The 25078-nt window shown below is 39.8% G+C and overlaps 1 protein-coding gene across 1 annotated transcript in view; it reads left to right on the top strand.

The window, feature by feature from the left end:
• DOCK4 (dedicator of cytokinesis 4) overlaps positions 1 to 24388 on the top strand; it is a 530301-nt gene extending 505913 nt beyond the window's left edge. The window contains exons 43-53 of the mRNA XM_049782931.1: positions 1737 to 1913; positions 4578 to 4661; positions 7214 to 7333; positions 7668 to 7789; positions 8114 to 8234; positions 9954 to 10035; positions 10193 to 10302; positions 12796 to 12868; positions 14667 to 14780; positions 17638 to 17699; positions 21740 to 24388. Coding sequence (XP_049638888.1) covers positions 1737 to 1913; positions 4578 to 4661; positions 7214 to 7333; positions 7668 to 7789; positions 8114 to 8234; positions 9954 to 10035; positions 10193 to 10302; positions 12796 to 12868; positions 14667 to 14780; positions 17638 to 17699; positions 21740 to 22183 — 1509 coding nt within the window. The 3' untranslated portion in view covers positions 22184 to 24388. The remainder of the gene's footprint in view (positions 1 to 1736; positions 1914 to 4577; positions 4662 to 7213; positions 7334 to 7667; positions 7790 to 8113; positions 8235 to 9953; positions 10036 to 10192; positions 10303 to 12795; positions 12869 to 14666; positions 14781 to 17637; positions 17700 to 21739) is intronic.
• Positions 24389 to 25078: the final 690 nt, after the last annotated feature.

Genomic DNA, 25078 nt, shown 5'->3' with positions numbered 1-25078 from the left:
GGAAGTTATAGCTGGTCTTGAAAGTAACTTTTTTCAACATCCTCTATCAAACTTTGTATTGTATGTTATCTTTTACCTTACAAATAACATACCTCAAATGATCCTATTAAGAGAAGTTATTGGCTTTTTGTTTCAGGTTCTGTTTGATTTAAGAGCCATACCTAGACATGCGTTTAGAGCTTGCTCCTGGCTTTTTGCTAAGAGGTCTCCCAGCAAAACTTGAGAGACTTTGCACTACTGGGAATTTAAAGGGGGCTTTCTACATGAAAAGCTTGCACTCAGTCTGTTAAGCTGTCTCCACATTATTATTTGGCCATTTGACTTTTTAGACTTAATAAGAGTGCTTTATGTATACTAGACAGAAGTTCTTTGACAATTTTATACACCTTTTACCTTTGGTACATCTTTTCTTTACAGTACCTTTTTATGAATGCACTTTTTTATTTGTTTGGGTTACTTCTGGCTCTATATTTGGAATCATTCCTAGTGGTGCTTAGGAGATCATATGAAATGCCAAATATTGAAGCCGGGTCAGCTGTTGAACTTGGGCCAAACACATGCAAGGCAAGCACCTCATCCACTCAACTCTCTGGCCCCCAGTGAATTCCTAATGTGGACACAATCATTCTAAACATTTTACTGTCACTAGAGATTATTATAAGTGACATTTAAAATATGACTTTGTTGTTTTAACAGAAAGAGACAATAGGTGATTGGAGCACTGGCACAGCTTGCCTTGTACTCAGCTGATCTACGTTCTGTCCCAGGCATCTCAAATAGTCACCCAAGTACCTCCAGGAGTAATTCTGAGTGTAAAGTCAGGAGAAATCCCTGAGCATTAATGGATGTGGCCCCAAATAAACAAAAAAAATGAAAAAACAAATATTTAAATGTACTCACAGAGTCACACTGGTTATGAGATTGGTGTTTGAATAGTTAATTCCTGAAATAAATATATTATGAATAATTTGGTAAATGAATGTGTTACAATAAAAATATTTAAAAACTAAGTTTGACTTGACTACAGAGAGCTTGTTAAAACTTCTTTTAAAAGAATGCCAATGACAGTCTTAATGCCAAAATTTTGAAGAACACCTTCATCAATTCCTCAATTAGGTTCTCAACATAATTCATCAGTTTAAGTCATTATGATTCTATTTGGCTCTCCTTCAACAAATAGTTTCTGAGGCTTCAATAATTATCTTATTTTCTGTAACTCCTCTGTGTCCCATTCTGTGCCACCTTATGGCGTGGTTCTATGTGCATATGGGATCCATATGGACATATGTCCCACTTCCCAGCTGGGTCTTGACACCAGAAACCTGTAAATGCATCTTTCTATCACAGTGCTTTGCTTCAAGTAAGTATCTGAAAAGTTGATTATAAAATCAGGGCCCCAGAATATGTAGCCAATAAAGAGAAATAAAAAGCAAGTTTTTTAAGACAAAAAGATTTTCTTTAAAGGATTATATTGATCATTGTAGTGCTAATACATAGTTTCCGCTTATCCAAATCACATTTCAACAATAAATATAATCACGTTTCCATTTCAGATGTTCCTAGTAATAAGGTAATTTGTCTTTCCCATCCTTATCTGTTCTATAGATGGCCCCTGGTTGAGATACTGATGAGAGCCAAGGGGGATCATAGTTAATTCAGAACATAGATAATCTACTTTGTCCTTCTTCCTAAATGTCACAAAATCCAATATGTATTTATACTCATTTGCTTTACAGGTAGAAATGAGCCCTCTGGAAAATGCAATTGAAGTGTTGGAAAATAAGAATCAGCAGTTAAAGACTCTGATAACTCAGTGTCAAACCAGACAGATGCAGAATATTAATCCCCTCACTATGTGCCTGAATGGAGTTATAGATGCTGCTGTTAATGGAGGAGTTTCCAGGTATCAAGAGGTGAGGATATGAGGTCTTGCTATTTGACAGTTTTCAGATAATGACTTCTTAGGGATTTATAATATCATTTTTTCAAAATAAAAACACATCAGAATTGCAAATTTCAGTTGAAAAGACAAAGTCCTTTGGTAAATAAAATCGTCATTTTTGATGAACATTTCTCCATCTCACATTATGGAATATTTTGGTTTATATCTTAAGGGTTTTTTTATTGATTGAAGTACTGTGATTCATAACACTGTTAATGATGTTATTTGTGCATAATTCCATCATCACACCAGTATAGTTTTCTTTTTTCCTCTCATGAGATCCTCAAGGTCCTTCTCCCAATTAAATTCTGTGGATCAGTTTTTTTGTGTGTTCCTTTGGCTCTGTGTACTGTTTTGTTGTCTATCTTAAGTCTCATATATGAAATATATCATTCTCTCACTTATCTCTGATTCTCTTCAAGTAGCGTATCCTCTAGTTCAAGGAGCATGTCCTCTAGTTCCATCCATGGTATGGATGGATTACTTAATTTTGTCCTTTCTTATATCTGCATTCCGTATATATACCACAACTTCTTGATCCATTAATCTATAGTTGGGGATTTGGATTTTCACAGTGGGATATATTGAAATTAAAAGTGTGCTTATTGGATGGAAGTATTGAGGGGAGGATATTTATTGTTGTGATGAGGCTATCAGTATTGTTTAATAAATTCCACTTAAAATAATTTCAACAAAGAGATTCATACGTAAGTTTTTTCCTTTAAATTAACTTTCTTTCTTTGGGGTTAGAATGATAGCTCAGTGAGTAGGGTGTTTCCTATGCATGCTGCTGACCTGGGTTTAATTCCTGGCAACCCACATGGTTCCTTGTGCCTTCCAGGAATTATTTCTGAGCACAGAACCAGGAGTAAGCACCAAGTGTTGCCAGTTTAGCCCTAAAACTAAAACAAAACAATAAAAAAAAACCCTCCTCTCCACCCTCTTACTTTAATTTTTTGAGGGGGTGGGGGGAAGATACTGGGGTTTTTTACTTAACTTAAAGAAAATGTATCACATACTTGACATAGTTGACCATATACATTTGTTTCCAGATAAGTGAGAGCACAGTTATTAAAAAAATAGAAAAATAAAAAGGAAAAGGAGAAAAAGAAAAAATTTTAAAAACAAATAGAAAAACTACAATAGCAAGCACATTTGTGAAAATTATTGAATCTCCAATGAAGTCAATATAATAACAGAAGGTTTAGTAAGTTTTTGTAAGCTGTCCATTCTGTTAAATTGATGTGTTCCTATACGGATGATAGCATCAAACAAATCAAGTTGTCCAGAAATTCAAAACACTATTACTGATACTTTGGCTTTCAGGGGTTTGTTCTCAGATGCCAGGCTTCATAAAAGAAAGCAGATGCAGGGGGAGGGTGCCCGCACTCACTCCAAAAAGCCCTGGTAATATCAGCCAAAAAACCAGGTGTACTTAAGGGCCAGAGCAATAAATAGCACAGCAGGTAGCGCATTTGCCTTGCATACTGGTGACCCAGGTTCTATCCCTGACATCCCATATTGTCCCCTGTTACTGCCAGGAGTGATTTCTGAGTGCAGAGCAGGAGGTAATTCTTGAGCACCACTGGGTGTTGGCCCCCCATAAAAACAAAAAAAACGGATGTACCTAATTGGTCAGACTGGTATCCCTGAAGAGAGTCATAGAGGGGTGTTAAGGCAAGGCCATCACAAAATGGTTATTCTGGATGATGTGGCAGGAGAGGCTTCGGCGGGGCAAGAGCTTAGCCTGGCCTTTCCTCCTGTGATTGCCAGCTTTCTGCTTGTGTGACCAGTGTACCCATGATATTTCATGGCTTGATTTACATCTTGTTCAAGAAAATTATGTCTATGGAGCTGGTCCAGTGTGAGCATGGCAAGTGAGTTAGAGGGTATCCCCTCTTAATTTTAAACAGTAAGGTACAATAGTTTGAAAAGTAAAGTCACCATCTTGATATTATGAAAATATAAGGCATTTATAGTATTTAATGTCATAAATCTTTCTTTTTAGTTTTAATTTGTTCAAAAATAAATTATACAACTTTGATTTCCCTTTAACAAGTCTTCCTTTATAATCCCTTTTGAACAAGCCTCTCAGACTAGGAATCTTCCATCTGTCCCCCAAGAGTGATTTATAATAGTATCATTTATTTTAAAATTGTATGACTTTGGGCCGGAGAGATAGCAAAGCGTTAGGGCATTTGCCTTGCATACAGCCTACCCAGGACAGAAGGTGATTCGAAACCCAGCATCCCCAATGGTCCCCCGTGCCTGCCAGAGGTGATTTCTGAGTGCAGAGCCAGGAATAACCCCTGAGCATTGCCCGGGGTTATCCAAAAACAAAAACAAAAACACAAAAAACAAAACATGACTTTATTATTATATGATTGTATTATTATTTGAAGATAATGGAGTTGGACCCTAAGCAGTGGTGCTTAGAGGTCATTCCTGGGGGTCACTCCTGGCTTTATACTTAGGAGAACATTTGCAGTGCTAGGGATCAGCCACATTAAAGCAAATATCTTAGCCCCTGTACTATCTCTCCAGCCCCCAAATGCCAGGTTGTTTTAAAAAATAACTGTCTTTCACTTCTTTTGTGACTCTACTGATATATACTGACTATCTCTTCCACTCCTAGGCATTCTTTGCCAAAGATTACATCTTAAGTCATCCTGAAGATGGAGAGAAAATTGCTCGCTTAAGAGAGCTGATGCTTGAGCAGGTAAGAAAGAGGAAGCAGAAGCCAATCCCCTTCTCCCTCCTGCAAGATGCTTGTCTGTGTAGCCTCCTAAGTAAGTGATTTAATCAAAACTGTCAGGATTATGGACTAACATTTAATGTGTCCTAGCTTGCTCAAATTTCCACTTTTTCTTCCCATTTTGGTGCATGGTGAATGTAATAATGTAAAAGATTTTGCCAGTCACTTATAACAAGCAACTTCATGAAGTCTCTCCAATGTTCATTGAACTCTCCCTAAAGATTGTAGGTTTGATGCTGTTTTTTCCCAAGAATTTCAAGTTCAAGTAGGCAGATCAGATAAATGCAAAATGTATATTTATATAAAACTGAATGATAGTCTTACTATAAATATTATAATAAGGAAGTGAGTAATAAAAACCACTTTAAAACAGATTGTTTTATAGACTAAATCTATAGATTTTAGGATACTGAAAAACTGAATGCAACCTTATTATTTTTGTTGTTGTTTGATGGGTTAGAATACCCACAACTGGTGTTCAAGGCACCAAGGGGAATTTCCAGTGAATCCCAGCCAACCAGGCCTTCGATTCAGGATTAAGGACTGAGAATACAGTGCTCTAGCAGCTCAGGGCTAGAACCTGAGTATGCATGACTGCTCAGGTCTGAGGTGCCAGGTACCACTAGGCACTGCCATGCACCTTATAGTGCTTGGGGATCTCTAAGCCATGCAGCCTCCTTTGGTTAATGTTTTGTTATGTCTTTACTACAAAGAAGTGTAGTTTGGGACCAGAGATATAGCTTATTAGGTAGTTCATATTTCACCCATATTGAATCTTTAGGTCTGGCGCTTAGCACTACCAGTCTGAATAATTGGAGTTGGTGTTACCTGCATTATTTATTATATTTATTATGTCTATACATAGTTTTTGGATAGAAAATGGTTTGAAAGCTTCTGAAATAGGAGTAAAGTAGCTCTTACTAAACTAGTGGACCCAAAGATATACTACTCAGGACTCTACCATAAAGGAATTGTTGTTCTGTTTTTTGGATTGTATTGGTCAATCAATACACCTTTGCATCTCAGGCACTCTAAGGATTGCCTCAGCTCTAGAAGGCCACCTGATTCATGCTCAACACCAGGTATAGCCCCCAGTTATACCTAATACTGCTTTTCACTCAGCTATATTGTTATTGTTGAGCTACACCCGATGATATCCATGGTCCTTTATGGCTTTGTGCTTAGGTGACCATCTGCAGTGCTGGGTATTGAACTGGAGTTAGCCAGCTGCAAGCAAGGCTAGTGCCTTAACCCCTATACTCTTGTCTGCTCTGCTCCTGTGTCTTCTTCTCACAAGTAATGAATGACCAGGACATTTCTGATAAATATCCTAATATCCCAATAAATATCCTAATATCCAAAAGAACCCTCCTTTAACATACTCTGCTTCAGTTCTTGTTTTCCTTCCCTACCTCTGAATACTCCATACTCCTTTTCTACCATTCTCTCTCTTTCTCTCTCTCTCTCTCTCTCTCTCTCTCTCTCTCTCTCTCTCTCCACTAACACTATATCTTACAAAGGTGCACATGGATTTATTCTAAGATATTTTTATCCTGATGTAAATATGCTGACAGAAGGTAGGAATTACCACTAAGTTTAGTGCTCAATATCTCCCCTAATGGGATGGGTCCTATTTGACCTGAGTTTTCAATCCTGTGAATCTTCACATGATATAAAGATGAAAGGTATCCTAGTGATATATGATTTCTTTCTATCCCAACCTATATGGTCTTTGTTCTTTTGACTGAGTTAGCATGGGGCATTTTGAAAAATGTAAAAGAAAGCTGCTCATAAAATCAAAGGAGTTAAGAGCTATCGATTGTAGAACAAAGAAAATTTGAATGTTTATCTTCAGCTCTTTGGGTTCTCCCAGTAGGACAGGTTTTTAAAAGAAGGTACTATTTCTTTCTGTATTATATAAAATTAACCAGAATGATATTTTTAACAAAAATCAGAAGCATAGAAACTCATTAAGAATTCTGGACTCAATTTCCCTTGCTCTCTAAAAGACTAAAAATTTGCAAGGGATTGACAAACACAAGAAAAACCTGATAGGAGAGTGGTGTGACAAGCAGGATGCCATCGAGAAAACACATTCTTTGCCCTATGAATAGGGAGCAACTCATGTTTAGACACATACATACAAAACCACACACACACACACACACACACACACACACACACATTTGCTGTCCCACCCATGAAAGCTCAAAAGGGAGCCAATACTCAGTCAAACAATTGTTACAACTTTGAAATACATGGGAACAAAACTAGGATTAGTGAGGAAATCAAGTTTCAGTCAGATTCCCATTCGGTTAAATTCCCACTTGTTTTGTAATCATGCATGAGTTCCAATTCTTGGTCTTCTTACCTGTAAATTAATCTTGGTTCCTCTTTTGTCAGGTTGAGAGAATTATTGTCCATGTACAATTAAAGGGTGCAGCTTTGACATGTAGCAGGCAATTGGTGGAGGGTACTCACTAATAAGGATATTTTCACCTTGTACTATTATCAAGGCACAGATTTTGGAATTCGGTTTGGCTGTGCATGAGAAGTTCGTTCCTCAAGATATGAGACCCCTTCACAAAAAGCTGGTGGATCAGTTCTTTGTGATGAAGTCAAGTTTAGGGATACAGGTATGTACATGAAATGTCCATAAGGGGGCAGTGTGACCAACATCATTCACTTTTTTGTTATGAGGTCAATGAAGTATCCAACAGTGACATCTTTTGGTTTTTCTACCAAACTGCACCATTTTATACCAGGAGTCCTCACATCCTCTATTTGGCAACATTGGCATTTATAATGGGGGAGGAAGGGAGCCTAAGGCAAAAAAACTTAACTACTGAAATGTACTTAATAGGTCACTGAGTAAAAAATTTTATGGCAACCAAAATGTGTAGCTAATTTACTGAAATATCTCATGAGTTAGTTTGCCCTTCTGAAATATTTGCACTACTGCGTCTTTAGGAGTTCTCTGCTTGTATACAAGCCAGTCCAGTCCATTTTCCTAATGGGAGTCCTCGTGTGTGTAGAAACTCAGCACCTGCTTCTATGAGCCCAGATGGTAGCAGGGTAATTCCTAGACGCAGGTAAGTCATATTCTGAATTATCTGACAATTTGGCATTCCCACAAGATGATCTGGGATGGTTCTTTCATTCTTTATGGCACAATTTGTCAAATATGCTATTTCTTAATGAAATAATTAACCCGCGAGGCAGCTGCAGACAGCTGCCGCTGGTAAAACAGCAACAGCATGAGAAATAGACTCAAACATTTGATTATATTGAGGCAAACAGGAGACAACAAAATGGGATGTCTATTTTTTTTTCCGTTGGTTTTATACCATGCCAGCATGTGATGAAGGGCAATTTAGAGACTGTGTTAACGACCATTTTTTCTCCCCCTGAAACAGCCCATTAAGTTACCCAGCTGTCAACCGGTATTCTTCCTCTTCCCTGTCCTCACAAGCTTCTGCTGAAGTAAGCAATATTACAGGGCAATCAGAAAGCTCTGATGAAGTCTTTAACATGCAGGTACTTGATTAGCTTTTTGTCTGGTCATGTTTATTCCTTTTCTATCTCAATCACGAGAGTTACTGTTCACTCTGCTGCTAATGAACAGACCTCGGAGCAATAACTTGCCTTAAGGACAAACCTTAAACACTATTGCTTTAGTGGTCTGGAGTTTGCAAAGATGTTTCTCTCAAAACCCAAACATACACACACACACACACACACACACACACACACACACACACACACAAACACGCACGCACACAAGCAAACACGTCCTGGAGAAGTCCAGGGCACGCGCGCACACACACATACACATACACACACACACGCACGCACGCACGCACGCATGCATGCCCTGGAGAAGTCGGCATACAGCCCGGTTAGTGTATAGCTTTAAGGCCTACTTCTGATTTGCTTCTTCATTCTAGGACTCTCAGAACTTCCTAGCACATGCTTGTAACTTACTGGCACTCTGAAGCAGTTTTTGTGTTTGTTTATTTGTTTGTTTTTTTTAAGATTTGACAGGGGTTAGTGTGGGCTGGCAGGGGAGGGTGTGTGTGATTTCTTTGATTTTTTTTTTTTTTTTTTTGGTTTGAGTTTTTTGTTTTTCGGCCACACCCAGCAGTGCTCTGAGGTTACTTTTGGCTCTGCACTCAGGAATCAATCCTGGCAGGCCCAGGGGACTATAAGGGATGCTGGGGTCGAACCCAGTCAGCCAGGTACAAGGCAAATGCCCTACTCTCCATACCACCTCTGAGACTCCGGAGGGGTGAAATCTTTTTAAAGATTCGATGTTAGAAATTTACTTCTGGGGGCCGGACAGATAGCACAGAGGTAGAGCCTTTGCCTTGCATCAGCCAATCAAGGACAGAAAGTGGTTTGAATCCTGACATCCCATAGGGTCCCCCATGCCTGCCTGGAGCAATTTATGAGCGCAGAGCCAGGACTAATCCCTGAGCACCGCAGGGCCTGACCCAAAAACCAAAAAAAGAAAAAAAGAAAAAAAATTTTCCTCTGCGGCACATGTCAGATATTTCCATTATAAACAGGTTTTCACCCAAAAAAAAGGGTTTTTTTGTTGTTTTTTTTTATGGTTTTTGGGCCACACCCGGTGACCCTCAGGGGTTACTCCTGACTATGCGCTCAGAAGTCGAGATCCGTCCTAGGCTAGCGCTGGCAGGCAGACACCTTAACTCTAGTGCCACCACGCCGGCCCCAAAAAAGGTTTTTTAATTTGAGCTTTGGGGGATTTTAGGACCAGTATAATCTCTGCAATCAGAGTTTTATTTAGAGTATATAGTTGCTAATACAAAATTAATAATAAATTCTCCTTACCAATATCTTTGGAAAGGGAGTGTGATGCCTGTTGCCAAATTTATGCTTTTGATACATCTTTTGGAGAAAATGCAGAGATTGGTTCTCTGCCTTTTGAGAAGCAGGCAACTCTTTCTGCACCCTGGACTGGGAGTCCCTCTAGTTGGATGGTAGATGTCACATTAGGGAAAGCAGGGACCTGGTGCCACTGCTTTCCTTTGGCAGGAACCACACTCAAGCTTCTTGATTAACTCACATAGGCCTCCTCCTCTCTGTGAGTTAGTGCAATTTTCCTGTATTTTGAAGTGGGCTTTTTCTTGTGTTTATAACTTGAAAACAAATGTTAGTGGTTTTATTTCTGATGTGCTGGGGTTCAGAAAGTCATCAAAGCACGGTATGCTAACAATACCCCTTTACTTCCAGCCCAGTCCATCTACCTCAAGTTTGAGTTCGACTCACTCGGCTTCTCCTAATGTGACAAGTTCTGCACCATCGAGTGCCAGAGGTCAGTGGCAGAGTGTGGGGAGATTGGGCTTCTCAGAGGCCCTGCCAACCTGGAGCCATGATGTGGCTTTAGTTATCTAAACTGTGACCTTCACTTGGTTCTCTCCCCCTCATCACCAGCACCATGCTGACGATCCTCTATTTCCTTCTCTCCCCAGCTTCTCCCTTGTTGTCTGACAAACACAAACATTCCAGAGAAAATCCTTGTCTGTCCCCCAGAGAGAGACCATGCAGCGCCATTTACCCAACACCTGTGGAACCCTCTCAGGTAATCCTTAGGGAATGGACTTATCAGAAAACCAGGGAAAGCCCAAGATTGAATAGTGATCTCCACAAAAGCGCAGGGTCAGAGGCAGTAGTGGATGCTTGGATATGTGCCTAGCATTAGGAATGGCTGTTTGAGCCCGTGTCATGCTACATACATAATAGGACTTATGCCTGAGCCGCGAGCAATAAAACAGAGAGGAAACAAGCTATGCTTTTACTCTCTGTGATCTGATCACATATTTAATTGCTACTACTCAAATGACTTCATGGCTTCTTTAGGTGAAGAAGTTGGATGTGAATGTATGTTTGCCTGTATGTGAAAGCAAATCTTGGGAGGAATTTCTTTCACTAGCTGAAGACCCTTGCCCTGCCTTTCCTTTATAAAATTGCATTTAATTGTTTTTGAAGCATCGTGATTTACAGCGATACTTATGATAGGGATTCATGTATATAGTATTTTGATACTACAGAGGTCCCCCATCAGAGTGTCTGCTTTCCTTTTAAAGCATTAAAGACTCCCCCTCCTGCACCCCACCTAAAGCCTTTCCTTTTTGTTGTTGTCATTGCTGTTGTTTTGGAACCACACCTAGCACTCAGGGGTTACTCCTGGCTTATGCTCAGATATCAGTCCTGGCAAGCTTGGGGGACCATATGGATGCCAGGGATTGAACTGGGGTTTGTCCCGGGTCAGCAGTATACAAGGCAAACGCCCTACCACTGTGCTGTCACTGTGGCCCAGCCAAAGCCTTTCCTTTTCCTCTGTCCGAGAGCTTCAGTTGGGACTGCCAGATGTGCAGGGCAGCCTCAGATCCCCTTTGTTCAACTTTGTATTGAGGGAGAAGCTCTGGAGTCCTCAGCTTTCCCCTGAATTCAGGAATCAAGAGGAGGGGACAGGATCTGTCCTGAGCTATTAGGTACAAGCTTCTTTTAAAAGGGATTCCCTTAGGCCAAGGGTTTGGCCCTCTGGGCATTAGAAGTGCTTCAAAGCATGGTTTCTGAGTTGAAGATTTCTGTGTTGTCGTCAGCATGAGGTTATTTGGGAATCCTTGAAGACTGGAGAAACATACTTAATTTACACTCCAGCTAATGACTGTTTCTCTACATCATCCTGGCTGAAATCTGGAGCTGCATCTGGAAACAGATGAGCACTAGTGGGATTTGGCCTGATTGCTTTGTCTTTGAGTCTGTGATCTTTTCCCAAAGTCCCAGGATACTTCGCGTGCCCAACACTAATGTCTCACAGAAATGATATCTGAGTGCATTTGGCTGAACCAATTTTATTTCCCTTTGTCACTTGATGTTGCAAGGGAATTTCAGAGTTTGTTCCATCTGCTCCAGGAAAGCATGTTGCCAGCAGGGGGAACTCTGAAAGCCTTTCTTGATTAGTCTCTTGAGCTTTTTGCTTTGAGTAAAATTTGAAGCCCTGTATATTGCCAAGATTTCAGTATAACATCCCTTGCTATGGTGCCTCTACTTTTAAGGATTTAATGCTTTTACTGTGTTATTAGCCAGAACCATATCAATTGGCCTTTTTTTGTAAATTAAAAGTTGTAACCCAACATATGTTTTAACGTGATCTGGGATTCTTAAGTTGAAGGAGTTCAACTCTCATACACAAGAGATTTTTGTAAGCTAACAATTCTGCAGTTCTCTGCATTTCAAAATTGCCAATCTTGCACTTGTAGTTATAGAGCACCATTACTAATTACTATTTATTTGCTTTATATTTTATTATTAAAAATTGTTTACCATGATATTTAAATTTTAATATAATCTTTCCTAACACTATTTTTTCTCCTTCCAAATGTAAGGATCTTCTTCCCTTTATCCCTAATATAACTGAATTCTTTGTTCTTTAGCTCATCATATTAAAAGAAAACTTTTTTTGTTTATTTGTTTTGGAGGAGTCACACCCGGCAGCCCTCAGGGGTTACTCCTGGCTCCACGCTCAGAAATCGCTCCAGGCAGGCTCGGGGGACCATATGGGATGCTGGGATTCGAAGCAATGACCTTCTGCATGAAAGGCAAACGCCTTACCTCCATGCTATCTCTCCAGCCTCAAAAGAAAACTTTTAAACAAAAAATTGAAGTGGGGCTGGAACGATAGCACAACAGTAGGGCATTTATAAATATAACTGAATTCTTCTAAATATATTTATATTTTATATATATAAATAAATACTCTAAATATAACTGAATTCTTCGCTCTTCAGCTCATCATATTTTAAGAAAACTTTTTAACAAAAAGTTGGAATGAGGCCAGAACGATAGCACAGCACTAGAGCATTTGCCTTGCATGCTGCTGATCCAGGACGGACCTGGGTTCGATCCCTGGCATCTCATATGGTCCCCCAAACCTGCCAGGAGTGATTTCTGGGCCCAGAGCCAGGAATAACCCCTGAGCACCACCAAGTTCCCCAGGAAATAATCTTCTCATGTTTAAGAGGTCTCACATGTCAGCATATTGCATCGTAAAAACAATGTACCTTTGCAGAGGCTGCTGTTTAATCACATTGGAGATGGGGCCTTGCCACGCAGTGATCCAAATCTTTCAGCTCCTGAGAAAGGTGGGTAGAAAGTCAGTGTTTTCATCAGTCTTGGAATGTTTGTATTCATTTCCTCTGGTCTTCCGTGTGTCTGTTTGAAAGACATTTTCGCAGATCTTTAATGATCAGGACTAATTTGCTCTTTAGGGGGAATGAGAAGATAGTCTTTCACCATGTATTCTTCAGAAAGAAAGAAAAAACAACAACAGTTTTTTTTTTTCTATATAATTTCACAGCAGCAGCTAAGCAAGTTAGCAATTCCTCTCTTAATGGCTCTAGTGTCATTCAGTGAGTCACAGAGGCAATTCCTGGGCTTCCAGAAACAAAGCTGCCAATTAGGCTACTTTGTTCAGCACAATGGAAATAGCACCTTCCCAGCCGGATTGATTCCACCACACCCCCACCTTTTGTTTCCCTTACAAAGCTCATTCACCCCCCTCATCTGTTGTTTATGGTGACCCAGATACTATTTAAGAATTGCAATCCAGTGCATAATGGAGTGTGGCCTGCCTCAAGGTCACACAAAAAATGAAAAACAAACACCTTGCATAGCAGTTAATAGCCTATTAGCAGCACAGCAGAGGATGAAGAGTAGATTAAGTGTGACTTCTGCGAAGGGATGGGGACTTGAGAGCAAATCAACTCTTTGCTTCTCTCAGGGTCAAGCCTCAAAAGTCAGGGTGGTTCCACAAGTCAGTGAATCAAGAGCCACTAATGAAATGTCCCCTACAAGTGCACTTTAATTTGCCATCATTAAGAGATAGAACATACTGTCATTTGAGTGCGCCAAAACACGTAAGCATTCAGAAAACTTTCCCTGGGAAGTGTAAAATTGACCAAATGCAATTTTTTTTTTCAGCACAAATTGTAACATAATGATGCCAGTCAGATGTAGCTCATTGTCTGGAGAATTTGGGAATATAATATGGTTTTCATCCGTTCTGGCAAAGCAAACTACGAAATAAATGGTGAACGTAATAGAGAAAAAAAAAAGTGCCATTCTAGTCTGTCTATTAAATGAACCTTCCAATTCCAGAGTAGTCAGATCTGGCCAGTAGTCCCGGATCTGGCCAGCAGATGGCAGTATCGGTACAGTGAGGAAGCTACTAGAAATCTTCAGATCTGATTTTGTAATCCTCCTGGCACCATTGCTATTTATAACTTTGTGCATGTATCGTTGCCCTTGTTCCTAACAGTGATGTTCCACATTTCTGCATCTTACTGAAGCATGGTACAGGAAGATTACCCCCCCCCAAAAAAAGACAAAAGACAAATAATATGCTGTCAGTATTCCGAAGTGTTGATTGTTTTAAGAACACTTCATTCAATATAATCCATTGCCTTCAGAACCAGGGTCATTTACTCAGGACTGGTCAATGGTGTCCTGTGGCTATTCTTTGCACAGTAGTTCTGCTAAACAGAGGAAAGAGTAACATCGCATTCCTTGAGGCAAGGAGCACTTTTCCAGAAATTTCCACTTAAAACCTTTTTTAAAAAAAAATAATCTGGTGACGCTATATCTTCCTTACGTTAGCTAGCATCTAAACACATTTGTAATTCTCAACAAGGTTTTACACTCTAGTATAGAGATTTGTGGCTCTGTTTGACTTCTGGAGGGATATAAAGAGACATGCTATCACCCTATAAAATGCCAGCTATAACTGTGAGGATGGCAATTAAATAAAGGTTTATCTTGAAGGGTTTTTTTTAATCCAATTGATTTTTTTTTATTCTGGATAACTCTCACTCTCTTCTATGATCTCAAGCATTCCAAGAGCAAAGTGGATGGTGTGTTTTTAGCTGTGTTATTCCCTTCCAGCTGTGAACCCCACCCCTAGCAGCTGGAGCCTGGACAGTGGGAAAGAAGCCAAGAACCTGTCGGATAGTGGGAAACTTATCTCTCCCCCTGTCCCTCCAAGACCCACACAGACTGGTGGGTATTTGAAGCATTCGAACAATCACTTTTACAAAATAATTATTATTGACCTCTCCAACTTGTGCTGAATTTCTCAGAGAAAGGTAGGCATTCGATGTCTGCAATTTAAAAAAAAAAAAGAAGGAAAATCTTAACTGCACAGTTTATTTAGTCTCCCTCCCTCTTTCTTGAATTTCTGCTACATCAAACAATTCTCTGTTCTTAAGTACCACCAACAGATTTTATAGACCATTTTACTTTCTAAGCACCAACTTAATCCTGGGATGCAACCTAACTTTGCTTAGCCCTTCACATTCACATTCTATTTTTAACCTCTGTGAATTCAGCTACCTTCAACAATAATCTCTTGAAGGAAAGGAAGGAAGGAGGGAGGGAGGGAGGGAGGGAGGAAGGAAGGAAGGAAGGAAGGAAGGAAGGAAGGAAGGAAGGAAGGAAGGAAGGAAGGAAGGAAGGGAGGGAGGGAGGGAGGGAGGGAGGGAGGGAGGAAGGAAGGAAGGAAAGAAAGAAGGAAAGAAGAGAGGGATGAAGGAAGGAAGGAAGAGAGGGATGAAGGAAGGAAGGAAAGGAAGAGAGGAAGGAAGGAAGGAAGGAAGGAAGGAAGGAAGGAAGGAAGGAAGGAAGGAAGGAAGGAAGGAAGGAAGGAAGGAAGGAAGGAAGGAAGGAAGAAGAGATGGATGGAGGAAGGAAGGAAGGAAAGGAGGAAGGAAGGAAGAAAGGAAGGGAGGGATGGAGAAAGGAAGGAAGGAAGGAAGGAGGAAGGATTGACTGACTCAACTTCAGTGTGCATGTGGGCAAACAGCTGACCATTGCTCACTGTTGTTTGGAGAGATCTATTGTCAATATATTGTCAAGGATCCTATAGGGTTGACTTAGGGTCATGCATCCCCTATTATGGGGTTTCTTGTGGCAAATTTTTATGCTACTCTTTAGATCTATTGAATCAAAAAGTACTGTGTCTGGAATAAGTTCCTAGAATTTGTAATTTACTTTAATCCTTTCTAGAATTTGAAAATGACTGAAAATTATTAAGAAACTTTCTCAGTGAGTTTATAGCAATATGAGGCTCCTTTCCCTTCCTATGCTTATGACAAGGGAGAGTTATGGTAACATTTGTCTAGAACAGTTTTGAAGGCTAAAATAGGAGACAGTGTGACACTGTTTTCTTCCTGTATTTTTTTAGGATTAATCATGTTTTATTTGTTCTATTTTAGCCTCTTTTCTATTTTCACTAAGAAAACAAAACAGCTTTTAAATTAAATTAAAAAACTGCTTCCTTTATTGTGTTATGATGTATTAACTTTAAAATACTGAAATGGTACCTACAATATGGTATGTGCTCACAAAAAGTGGGTTGTCATTGAAAAGTAAACTCAGTGTTACCTATTTTGTACAGAGTAGAGCATAAGGACACCAATTGATTTTGAAAGAGAGATCTTTAAATAGAAGTAGAAAGGGAAAGATTAAGTAAGTAGAACTAATTATCTGCCTTAAAATATCAGAGGCTATTGAAGATTCAGACTCAGGACAGTGATTTGTACTTTCTTCATGATGGTCATGTGTAAATCAATAAGTAGGCAGTCTCCAATTTAAACCCAGTTTAAATTTAAACCTGTATCTAAAACTAAAAACCTGAAAGGCATTATTTTTTACGAAGTGATAATATTGGAGTGAGTGAGGATCCTCAGGCAATTCAAATTTCTAGAAAAAGATATGAATAGAAATATTGTGGGATTCTGTGGAGCAGGTGAGATCAGCGAGTCCTGTCAAGAATATGCAAGCCCGAAGTGGTAGCAACCTGGTGAGGGAAACAGCATCTTTTGCATCTGTGCCTACACATAGTTTTCTCACATCTGCAGCACCAGAACCTGTACAAGAGACTGTACTGGGCCCAGTATAACAGGGTGCCCTGCTTCTGACCTGGACCCAGTGTACATAAATCTCCTGCCCTCACCCATCTGAACTGGACAGAGCTGCACTCCCTTCTGCACTGATTGCTCTCAGGATCTGTTCTCATGTTCTCATCTGTGGTCACTGTTGGGGAGGGGTCTGTCACTGTCTGTCTGTTTTCCTGTCAGCCTTTCCCTTGTTTTCTTAAGAGTTCAACCTCACCGTGACACCTGGGAGAACTACAGCTCCTCATAGAACAAAGAGGCCAGAACTCCCTTACATGCCCAGGGAAAACAAGAAGGCTGCTCTCATTCACCACCGTGACTGAGAGAATGTGCTTTAGACATCTGGATGTACACATGTACATGTACACACAACACAACAAGGGCAGCTTCTAGATGGAGGGAAAAAAACACTTGTGAGATAAACCAAGAGCAAGAACTCTTCTTGACAAGGATAATGAGATCAACAGCACACCCCCACACTCTGGGACAAAGGAAAGACCTGAGAACAGACATTAAAAATGAAATGGAATTACTGACCTCAGGTATAGACATAGACAGACAAGGGATTTCTGTCTGTTTTGGAAAGACTGGGAGGCTAGAACACACACCTAAGTGCACTTTTGAAAACATTGTGCAGTCGAGAGCCCTGTGAACTTGGAGGAAATGAATAGACATTGGGCCATTCTGGGGCCCCAGTACTTAGGTTTAATACATTGGCACAGGTGCATATTTCTGGCAGCTCACACTTGAAAGTGGTTTAATTTGCCTCCATTGCACCGTATTCACCAATTACCTCCTGTCTTTCTTGGTTTTCTTCTGAACAGACATCACTTAGTTCCTCTTAGCTTCCTTTCTCGAAGGTCCTTACACACTAGTTCATCCATTTGGGTTTGTGCACGGGGAGGGCACTTATCATTAATTCTCTGGATCTTCTTAATTAAAATGATGATTCTCTGTTACAGCTTCACCAGCGAGACATACGACACCAGTCTCCCCCTCGCCTGCGGGCCGATCGCCAATGAAGGTACAGGACCTTTTTTAGACTGGGAGGGACTCAGGGCTGACCCCACATCCCTCTGCCACTGGGATTCCTAGCTTATACCTGGTACTTAGAAAAGTGTTTACATTTGCATGGACAAGGGAAAGAACATGAGTGGAGGAAAAGGGATAAAAATATTACTAGTCTTTTCCTTTGAGGAGCCACATTCATGGTTGCAGCCATTTAATTCCAGATTATTAAACCTTGTTCTTCGAATGGGGTCGTTGAGAATATACAAAACCACAGTGAGTAGATAGAGAAGTCGTATTATATACCGAATGAGGAAAAGAAATATGATCCAGTATTTCCCGTAGGACATTTTCTGCTTGGCTGTTGTTTAAAAGCACATCTTTTGTTTGTTTTTAAGAAAATGCATAAGTGGGAAAACATAAATAATTCAAGTCCCTTGTGCCTTTTTCCTTCATTCTCAGCTTCACTGATGGACAAAGCCAAACCCTACTTTCTTTGATATTTTTTTTTCCACTGAGCAATATGAGTTACTCATTGTTGTACCCAAGAGGCCATGTAGTGCAAGGGGATCGAATCTGGGTTTTCTGCCTGCAAAACAAGCTCTAAGTCCATTGGTTTTTTTCTCCAGCCCTCTTTTAATATTTTCTACCCAGGTTTTTACTTACGTTAGAGATACATACTTCATAATGAGAAACAAGGAATGAAATGCGTTTATTTAATGTCTGGAGAACATAGTATACAGCTTTAAAGGTCAGTCAGACATTTAATTTGGTATGTAAATAGCCTATTTAACATCTCTAAGCAAACAAAATTTCTTATGAAGGTAAAGAATAGTATTTAATTTCCATCAGGTCTAGCAATGTTGATTGGTGCTGCAAGTGGCTGCACCAGAGGCAAATAGGCGGAAGTGAGTACTGAAATAATGATTTTTGTACCTGAGCAACCTTAGGGTTTGCACCTTGCTTGTTCTTTTTTGTGGATGAGCTATTTCTAACGAAGGTGCTAGAAAAAAAGACAAATTAGTCTCAGCAGACACAGGCAGGTTGTGATCAGAGGCATCTGTGGTGCCAAGGGTAGTTGCCGATGTAAATTGAGAAGAAGGAACACAAAATTACAAATATGGAGAAAATCAGAGAAGTGTGATTTCATTTGTATTTGCCAACATTTTGTTCGGATGTAGATATTTGCTGGTGAATGCATGCAAGTTTGGGCTAGTTTTGTCATCAATCTACCAGGCAGGTTAATCGGCACTGGCTCTGAAGCTGGAGACTGTCACATTGATGAGAGGGATAAGAAAGCAATGCGGTTTTTTTCTTTATTGTTCCATTTACTCTGGCACGTGAAGAGCTTCCACAAGTTGCCAGGGAATTAACATCTGTATGTTTCAACTCAAATTTGCAGAATAGGAATATTCAAGTTGATTTTATGCTTTGAGAACCAGTCTCTAATGGCTGGAAACATTCAAGTAGCTACCAAATAGAAGGAAGGTGGCATATATGATCTCTCTGTACATTTATATGTGTTTGCTGGTCGTGTGTGTGTGTGTGTGTGTGTGTGTGTGTGTGTGTGTGTGTGTGTCGCCTTGCCAATAATAGGGATTGAAAGGAAGAGAAGAATAGGTGGGACATTGAGTCATAAATTCTGGGTTACATTAAAGGGCATACTGATACCAACTAACTAGCTTTGTTACAACGAGAATTCAATTTGTTGCTTGAATTAATGATTTTTTTATGCAGCTGTCTGATGGAGTTAACTCTACAAAAGACTGAAAATATTTGCCTGATTTTGAGTTTGGGGTCTAATTTTTTATAAAGATGCCAGTGAATTTGAATCTCTCCATTGGCCATGATTCATTTTCAGCTCCTGATACATATAAGGCTGTCTCTGTCTCTCTAGGCATTATTTTGCTTCAAAAGAGACCAAGGTAAAGTTAGTCTAGGGCAGCATTTCTCAAAGTGTCTTCCATAGAACATTAGTTTTATAGGCCATTATGTGATAAATGAAAAAATGTTCCATGGTCAAATAAGTTTAGGAAACATTGGTTGAACAAAGTCATTGAGATTTCTTTATTGTAAGACTTCAATATGCTAATATGTTTTGAATGTACTCAAGGAGCGCAGAGGAGACAGCATTTCCTGATGGTCTGGCAAAGCATCTCTTAGGACTTAGTTTCCTTAAGACACCATATGGGGAGGAGAGGGTACAGCTGGAGATGTGACTAAAAGTGGCAGAAAGCATAGAAGGTGTCCTGGCTTTGATCCTTGGCACTATATACTACCTTGCACACCACTAGGTATCATTCTTGTGGCCTCTATATAATAAAAAAAAAATTGTCTTCATTAACAGACTTTTAAAGACACTGTTTAGAGAAGTAGCAAATTCAAGTTTCAGACAGAGCTAGCCTGCTTGCATGACTGAGAGCAGGAAATAGGTAGAACACAGTGAGAATGTTGGGGTCTTTGCTGGGACTATGATAAAATAAGGTCTTCATGCCATATCTGAGCAGGACAGCCCCAGCTAAGCTTCAAAAGATGATCTGCAATTTTTAAAGATGAGAAGCTAGAGTGGAAAAGTCATTTATCTTGCATGCCCCCAACTAGAATTCTATCCCAGGCACCACATATAGTCCCAGTAGTAACCCTACCAGCAGTAACCCCTGAACAAAGCAAAAATAAGAGAAGCTGGGAAGAGAGCTATAGAGGTGCGAGCACATATTCTGCATATAGGAGCTCCAAGTTGGATCCCAGCACTGCATGGCATGGTCCAACCCAACTGACAGATATGGCCCCCAAATTTTTATATATGAGTGAGTCATTATTGCTTGAACTTCCAGTTCTTTATAAAATGCCAGAAATCTTAAGTTTTATGGGGCGTCTTTCTATTTTTTTAGTTAAGTCAGGTTTAAAAAATAAAAATAAAAACACTGCAGGCGAATAGCTGAGATCCTGCTTCAGTTCAGGAGCCTGAAGTGGAATTTGAAGAGGCAATTTTTGAATCCACAGCTTCTCCCTGCTCCTCTTGATGCCACCCGATGCTGTTCCACAGTTCTGGCTTTGTGCCCTGATGAAGGGGAAGGATGGAACATCCTGAGTGAATGTTTTTCTCACTTTACTTCCTTTCAAACCAGGGGGCTAATGATGCACCTCTGAACTCCTACCCTGAAAGTAAAGAGGAGTTATGTGGGCACTGAGGGCAAGGTCAGGAGAAACAGTGCAGGAAATAAAGAAAGCTTTTGTCCAGGGTGCTGCTGACACAATTGATCTCCACCATAACACGGTTGCTTAAGGACTGCTCTGAGCTTCAAATAGCCCTGAGGAGCACTGGCAGATGTGACCTCAGAGTGAAACCCTCCACAAAAAAACAAGCTCCACAAAAACAAACAAACAAACAAACAAAAAAAAACTAGTTTTCTTACATTTGTGAGAGCTGCAGGGTCATGTACCTTGGTTTCTTTTTGTTTGTTTGTTTGTTTTTTGTTTTTGTTTTTGGGCCACACCCGGCGGTGCTCAGGGGTTACTCCTGGCTGTCTGCTCAGAAATAGCTCCTGGCAGGCACAGGGGGCCATATGGGACACCGAGATTTGAACCAACCACCTTTGGTCCTGCATCAGCTGCTTGCAAGGCAAACACCGCTGTGCTATCTCTCCGGGCCCGTACCTTGGTTTCTTTGGAGACTTTCTAGCTTTCCTTTATAACCCAACTCCTCGCGGGCTTCTCCTGCTTGGATCTTTGGTGTTCCTGCATCCAGTCACACCAGAAAGGACATGTTTTGACTTAACCACCTCTTGGTCTAGAGAAATAGTTTTGCACCCAGCTTATATGCGTTAAATCCTCTGGCACCATATATGATTCCCCCAAGAATGATCCCTAAGTCAAGAGTCAGACCCAAGCACTGTCAGATGTTGACCTCTTGTACAATGCTAGCTGCCTGCAAGTTGTCATCTCTGGACATCCTGGGCCCGAGACCTGGGGACATGGGTGGGTGATAAGCAGATGGACACTGTGTCCTAACGGATCTGATTTTATGCCTCCCTGTTCCACTTTTCTTTGGAACAGGGTTCCGTGCAGTCCTTCACTCCCTCACCCGTGGATTACCACTCTCCGGGACTCAGCTCCAACTCCCCAGTCCTATCAGGCAGCTACAGCAGCGGCATCTCGTCCCTCAGCCGGTGCAGCACGTCGGAAACATCTGGCTTTGAGAATCCAGTGCACGATCCACCAGTGCCCAGCCCAGGCTCTGGCTACCCCGGACCCGGGCCTGGGCCTGAGGAAGCTCCGCGCAAAGAGAGCAAAACGCCACCGCCCTACAGCGTGTACGAGCGGACTCTGCGGCGCCCAGTACCGCTACCTCACAGTCTTTCCATCCCAGTCACCTCCGACCCACCTGCTTTGCCCCCCAAACCACTGGCGGCCAGATCCAGCCACTTGGAGAATGGGACCAGGAGGACTGACCCCAGCCCGCGGCCCAGGCCCCTGCCCCGGAAAGTCTCCCAGCTCTGAGGCTCTTTCGCATCGGCCTGCCCTGGATTCCTAGTCGTTTACAGGAGAATAAGTATGACAAGAAGACACTTAGCGTAGGCACTTTAACTTGCTTCTATTTGTCTTTAAATGAATGGAATTCAAACTTGCTTATTAACATAATGTTGCACAATATTAAATGCCAGATGTCCCATGAAGTGTGGCTGAATTTCATTAAACCGTTTCGCATTGGAAAGTGGTAAATAGTGATACACTTCTTTTGTATCTTTTTATGTTCACTTTATATATATATATAATATATATAATATTATATATATATATATAGTTTAATCTTCAAACCAATACAATGTTGTCCCAACAATACGCTGTGTGATGATGGTGTATCCTTTGTACTGAATACTTGATACTTGGAGAAAGCTTAGTGAGTGAATGAACAGCCTAGTGCTTAAAGGTCCTTACTTTAAAAGACTTTAATAAGTAAGGAAAGATTTCTGGGTCTTCCCATGAGCAGACTGATCAATGCAAATCTTCAGATTGAAAAGTTCAAGCAGGTTAGTCAGACAAAATCCTTAAGGGTTTGTAAGGATTGGGACTGTTGTTTTGATCTGGAAACAAAATACTTAAGGTTTTTTTAGGACATTTGACAGCTGTCTGTATTCTTAAAACTCTACTTTGTGATTTGCTTCGTAAGTCCTTTAGTACTCTGACCCCATGCTTTCTACTGTATTCTTTCTTTTCAAGGTGCAATTTACTTTGAGAGTTCCAATCAGGTAAATCATGCAAAAAGACCCTGGAGAAATGTTTACTTGAATTTGTGCTTCCTAACTTGATAGTTTCCTCTGCAAAATTTGTCATTGAAGAAGAGCAGATATTCCTGTATTAAATAGGCACAAATTAATGTGTCCCATTAACAAGGATTCCGGAATCAATACAGGACAGTATTAAATCAATAGTGTAAATGGAGAAAGAAGAAAAAAACCTTGGAGAAAATATATTTGCATGATTAAATGACAAAAAGGACATTCAAAAGGCATTAACTCTGAATCCTGCACAAAATAAAAATATTCCTCACAACTCGCCATTCTTACCAGTAGAAGTTAGTCTTAGCTGATACAGTTGTCCTTTAGTTGAAGAAAGAGGACTGTAGACTCCTCTAGCTCAAAAACTACAATATAGCCTCTTAGATCTAGAGAGGAGTGCTAACGTCCCAGTGGTAGGATTGTGAAAGAAAGCACCTAGTATGTAGTATTGTATTTTGTATCTTTGTTTTTTTTTTCTTTTACTGACTGTTTATAACACTGATATGAATTGTATTTAAAATCATACTGTCGAATATTTTTCCCTCTTTTGTTGGGAAGCTCATTTTAGTTTAACAGTGTTTGCTTTTGTTTGCTAGCTTACCTGGAAGGCAGTGACCACTTTTTATATTCTCTTAATGAAACCTTTCAGCAGGTATATGCTGTTGAGACTGGTTATAGAGGTTTTCTATAATAAATGTTCAGTATTTTTGTACATAACTGGTTAATTTTAATAAGAGATACCATTATGTGTAAAAAAAAAAGTAAAAATAAAAGCAAACAATTGTGGATGCAGTATGATTGTTATAATTATGCCAAATACTTTATGTATGAAAAAAGAATATTTGTACATATGTGCTTTTAACAATAATTCTGCCATATTGACTTTACAGTTTTGAATGTCAGAAAAATTAATATATGTTAAATATTTATGTTTAGTGAAAGAATTCTTAATTGAGAAAAGGAATATATGAATTTTAGCTTTGTATCTTGCAAGTTTTGCAGTCAGAAATTTCTTGAACTAGCTTTTGCTTTTGATGATATAACACTTTGTGTTTGTAATCACATCTTTAAATATATATATATAAATACATAGGAAGCTCCATATTTCTGTTGCTTTAAAGATGTACAATTGTCCAATTAAATAAGATGACATGCATAAGATAACAAAGCTTCTTTGATTTCCTTTTCCTCTGTAATTTAATAGATTTGGTGACTAGTGCTTGGGCACAGTATAAATCAGTGTTATTTGCTCTTGAAGCCTTTTTTAAAAAATTTTTTGGCAATGAACAGTTGAATTTATCATGTATGTGTATTTCTGAAGCAGCTATTTAGCAGAACATTTCAAGAGATTTTGTTAGCTAAGATGTTCCTGTTGGTTGCTGCTGAATGGTAAATATTAAATAAAATTACTGATTAATCTTAATAATCCTGTCACTGATGTGTTTTTACCTGAAACTTGAAACTATGTACATTTCTGGGTGGTACCATAGTGGGAAATTTTTAGAGTTCTTTGATTATTTGTTATGTCCAATTTCTGATTTCATTACCTTGATGTTAAAGTGCTCACAATAAATAGCCTATTTATTATACATTATACCACAAAAAAGAAATATTGAAATTGTAGCAATAAAGGAAAACATCAGTAGAAAGGACCAGAGCAGTGGCACAAGCCATAAGGTGTCTGCCTTGCCTGCGCTAGTCTAGGACTGACTGTGGTTCGATCCCCTGGCGTCTTATATGGTCCCCCAAGCCAGGAGCGATTTCTGAGTGCATAGTCAGGAGTAACCCCTAAGCGTCACCGGATATGGCCCAAAAACCAAAAAAAAAAAAAAAAATCCATCTCCCACAAGAATATCTCAAAAGACAATGGGGAAGCCTATATTTCCTTTATAAGTTTAAGACCCCTATAATACTACGTCAACCTGTTTATCCCCAAATGTAAGGTAGTCTCCTGCATCACTTTGTTCCCTTAATTACTTTTTTAACTCATTTTTATTTATTTTTTCTTTTATATATATATATATATATATATATATATATATATATATAGTCTTGTTTTTGTTTTCTTCTCCTCCGTCTGTTTTGGTTCTGCTTGGTACAAAAATCTACAAGGAAA

Source organism: Suncus etruscus, chromosome 1 (assembly GCF_024139225.1).
Source record: "Suncus etruscus isolate mSunEtr1 chromosome 1, mSunEtr1.pri.cur, whole genome shotgun sequence".
NCBI classification, from domain to species: Eukaryota; Metazoa; Chordata; class Mammalia; order Eulipotyphla; family Soricidae; genus Suncus; species Suncus etruscus.
This window is presented reverse-complemented; position numbering and strand designations above follow the sequence as displayed.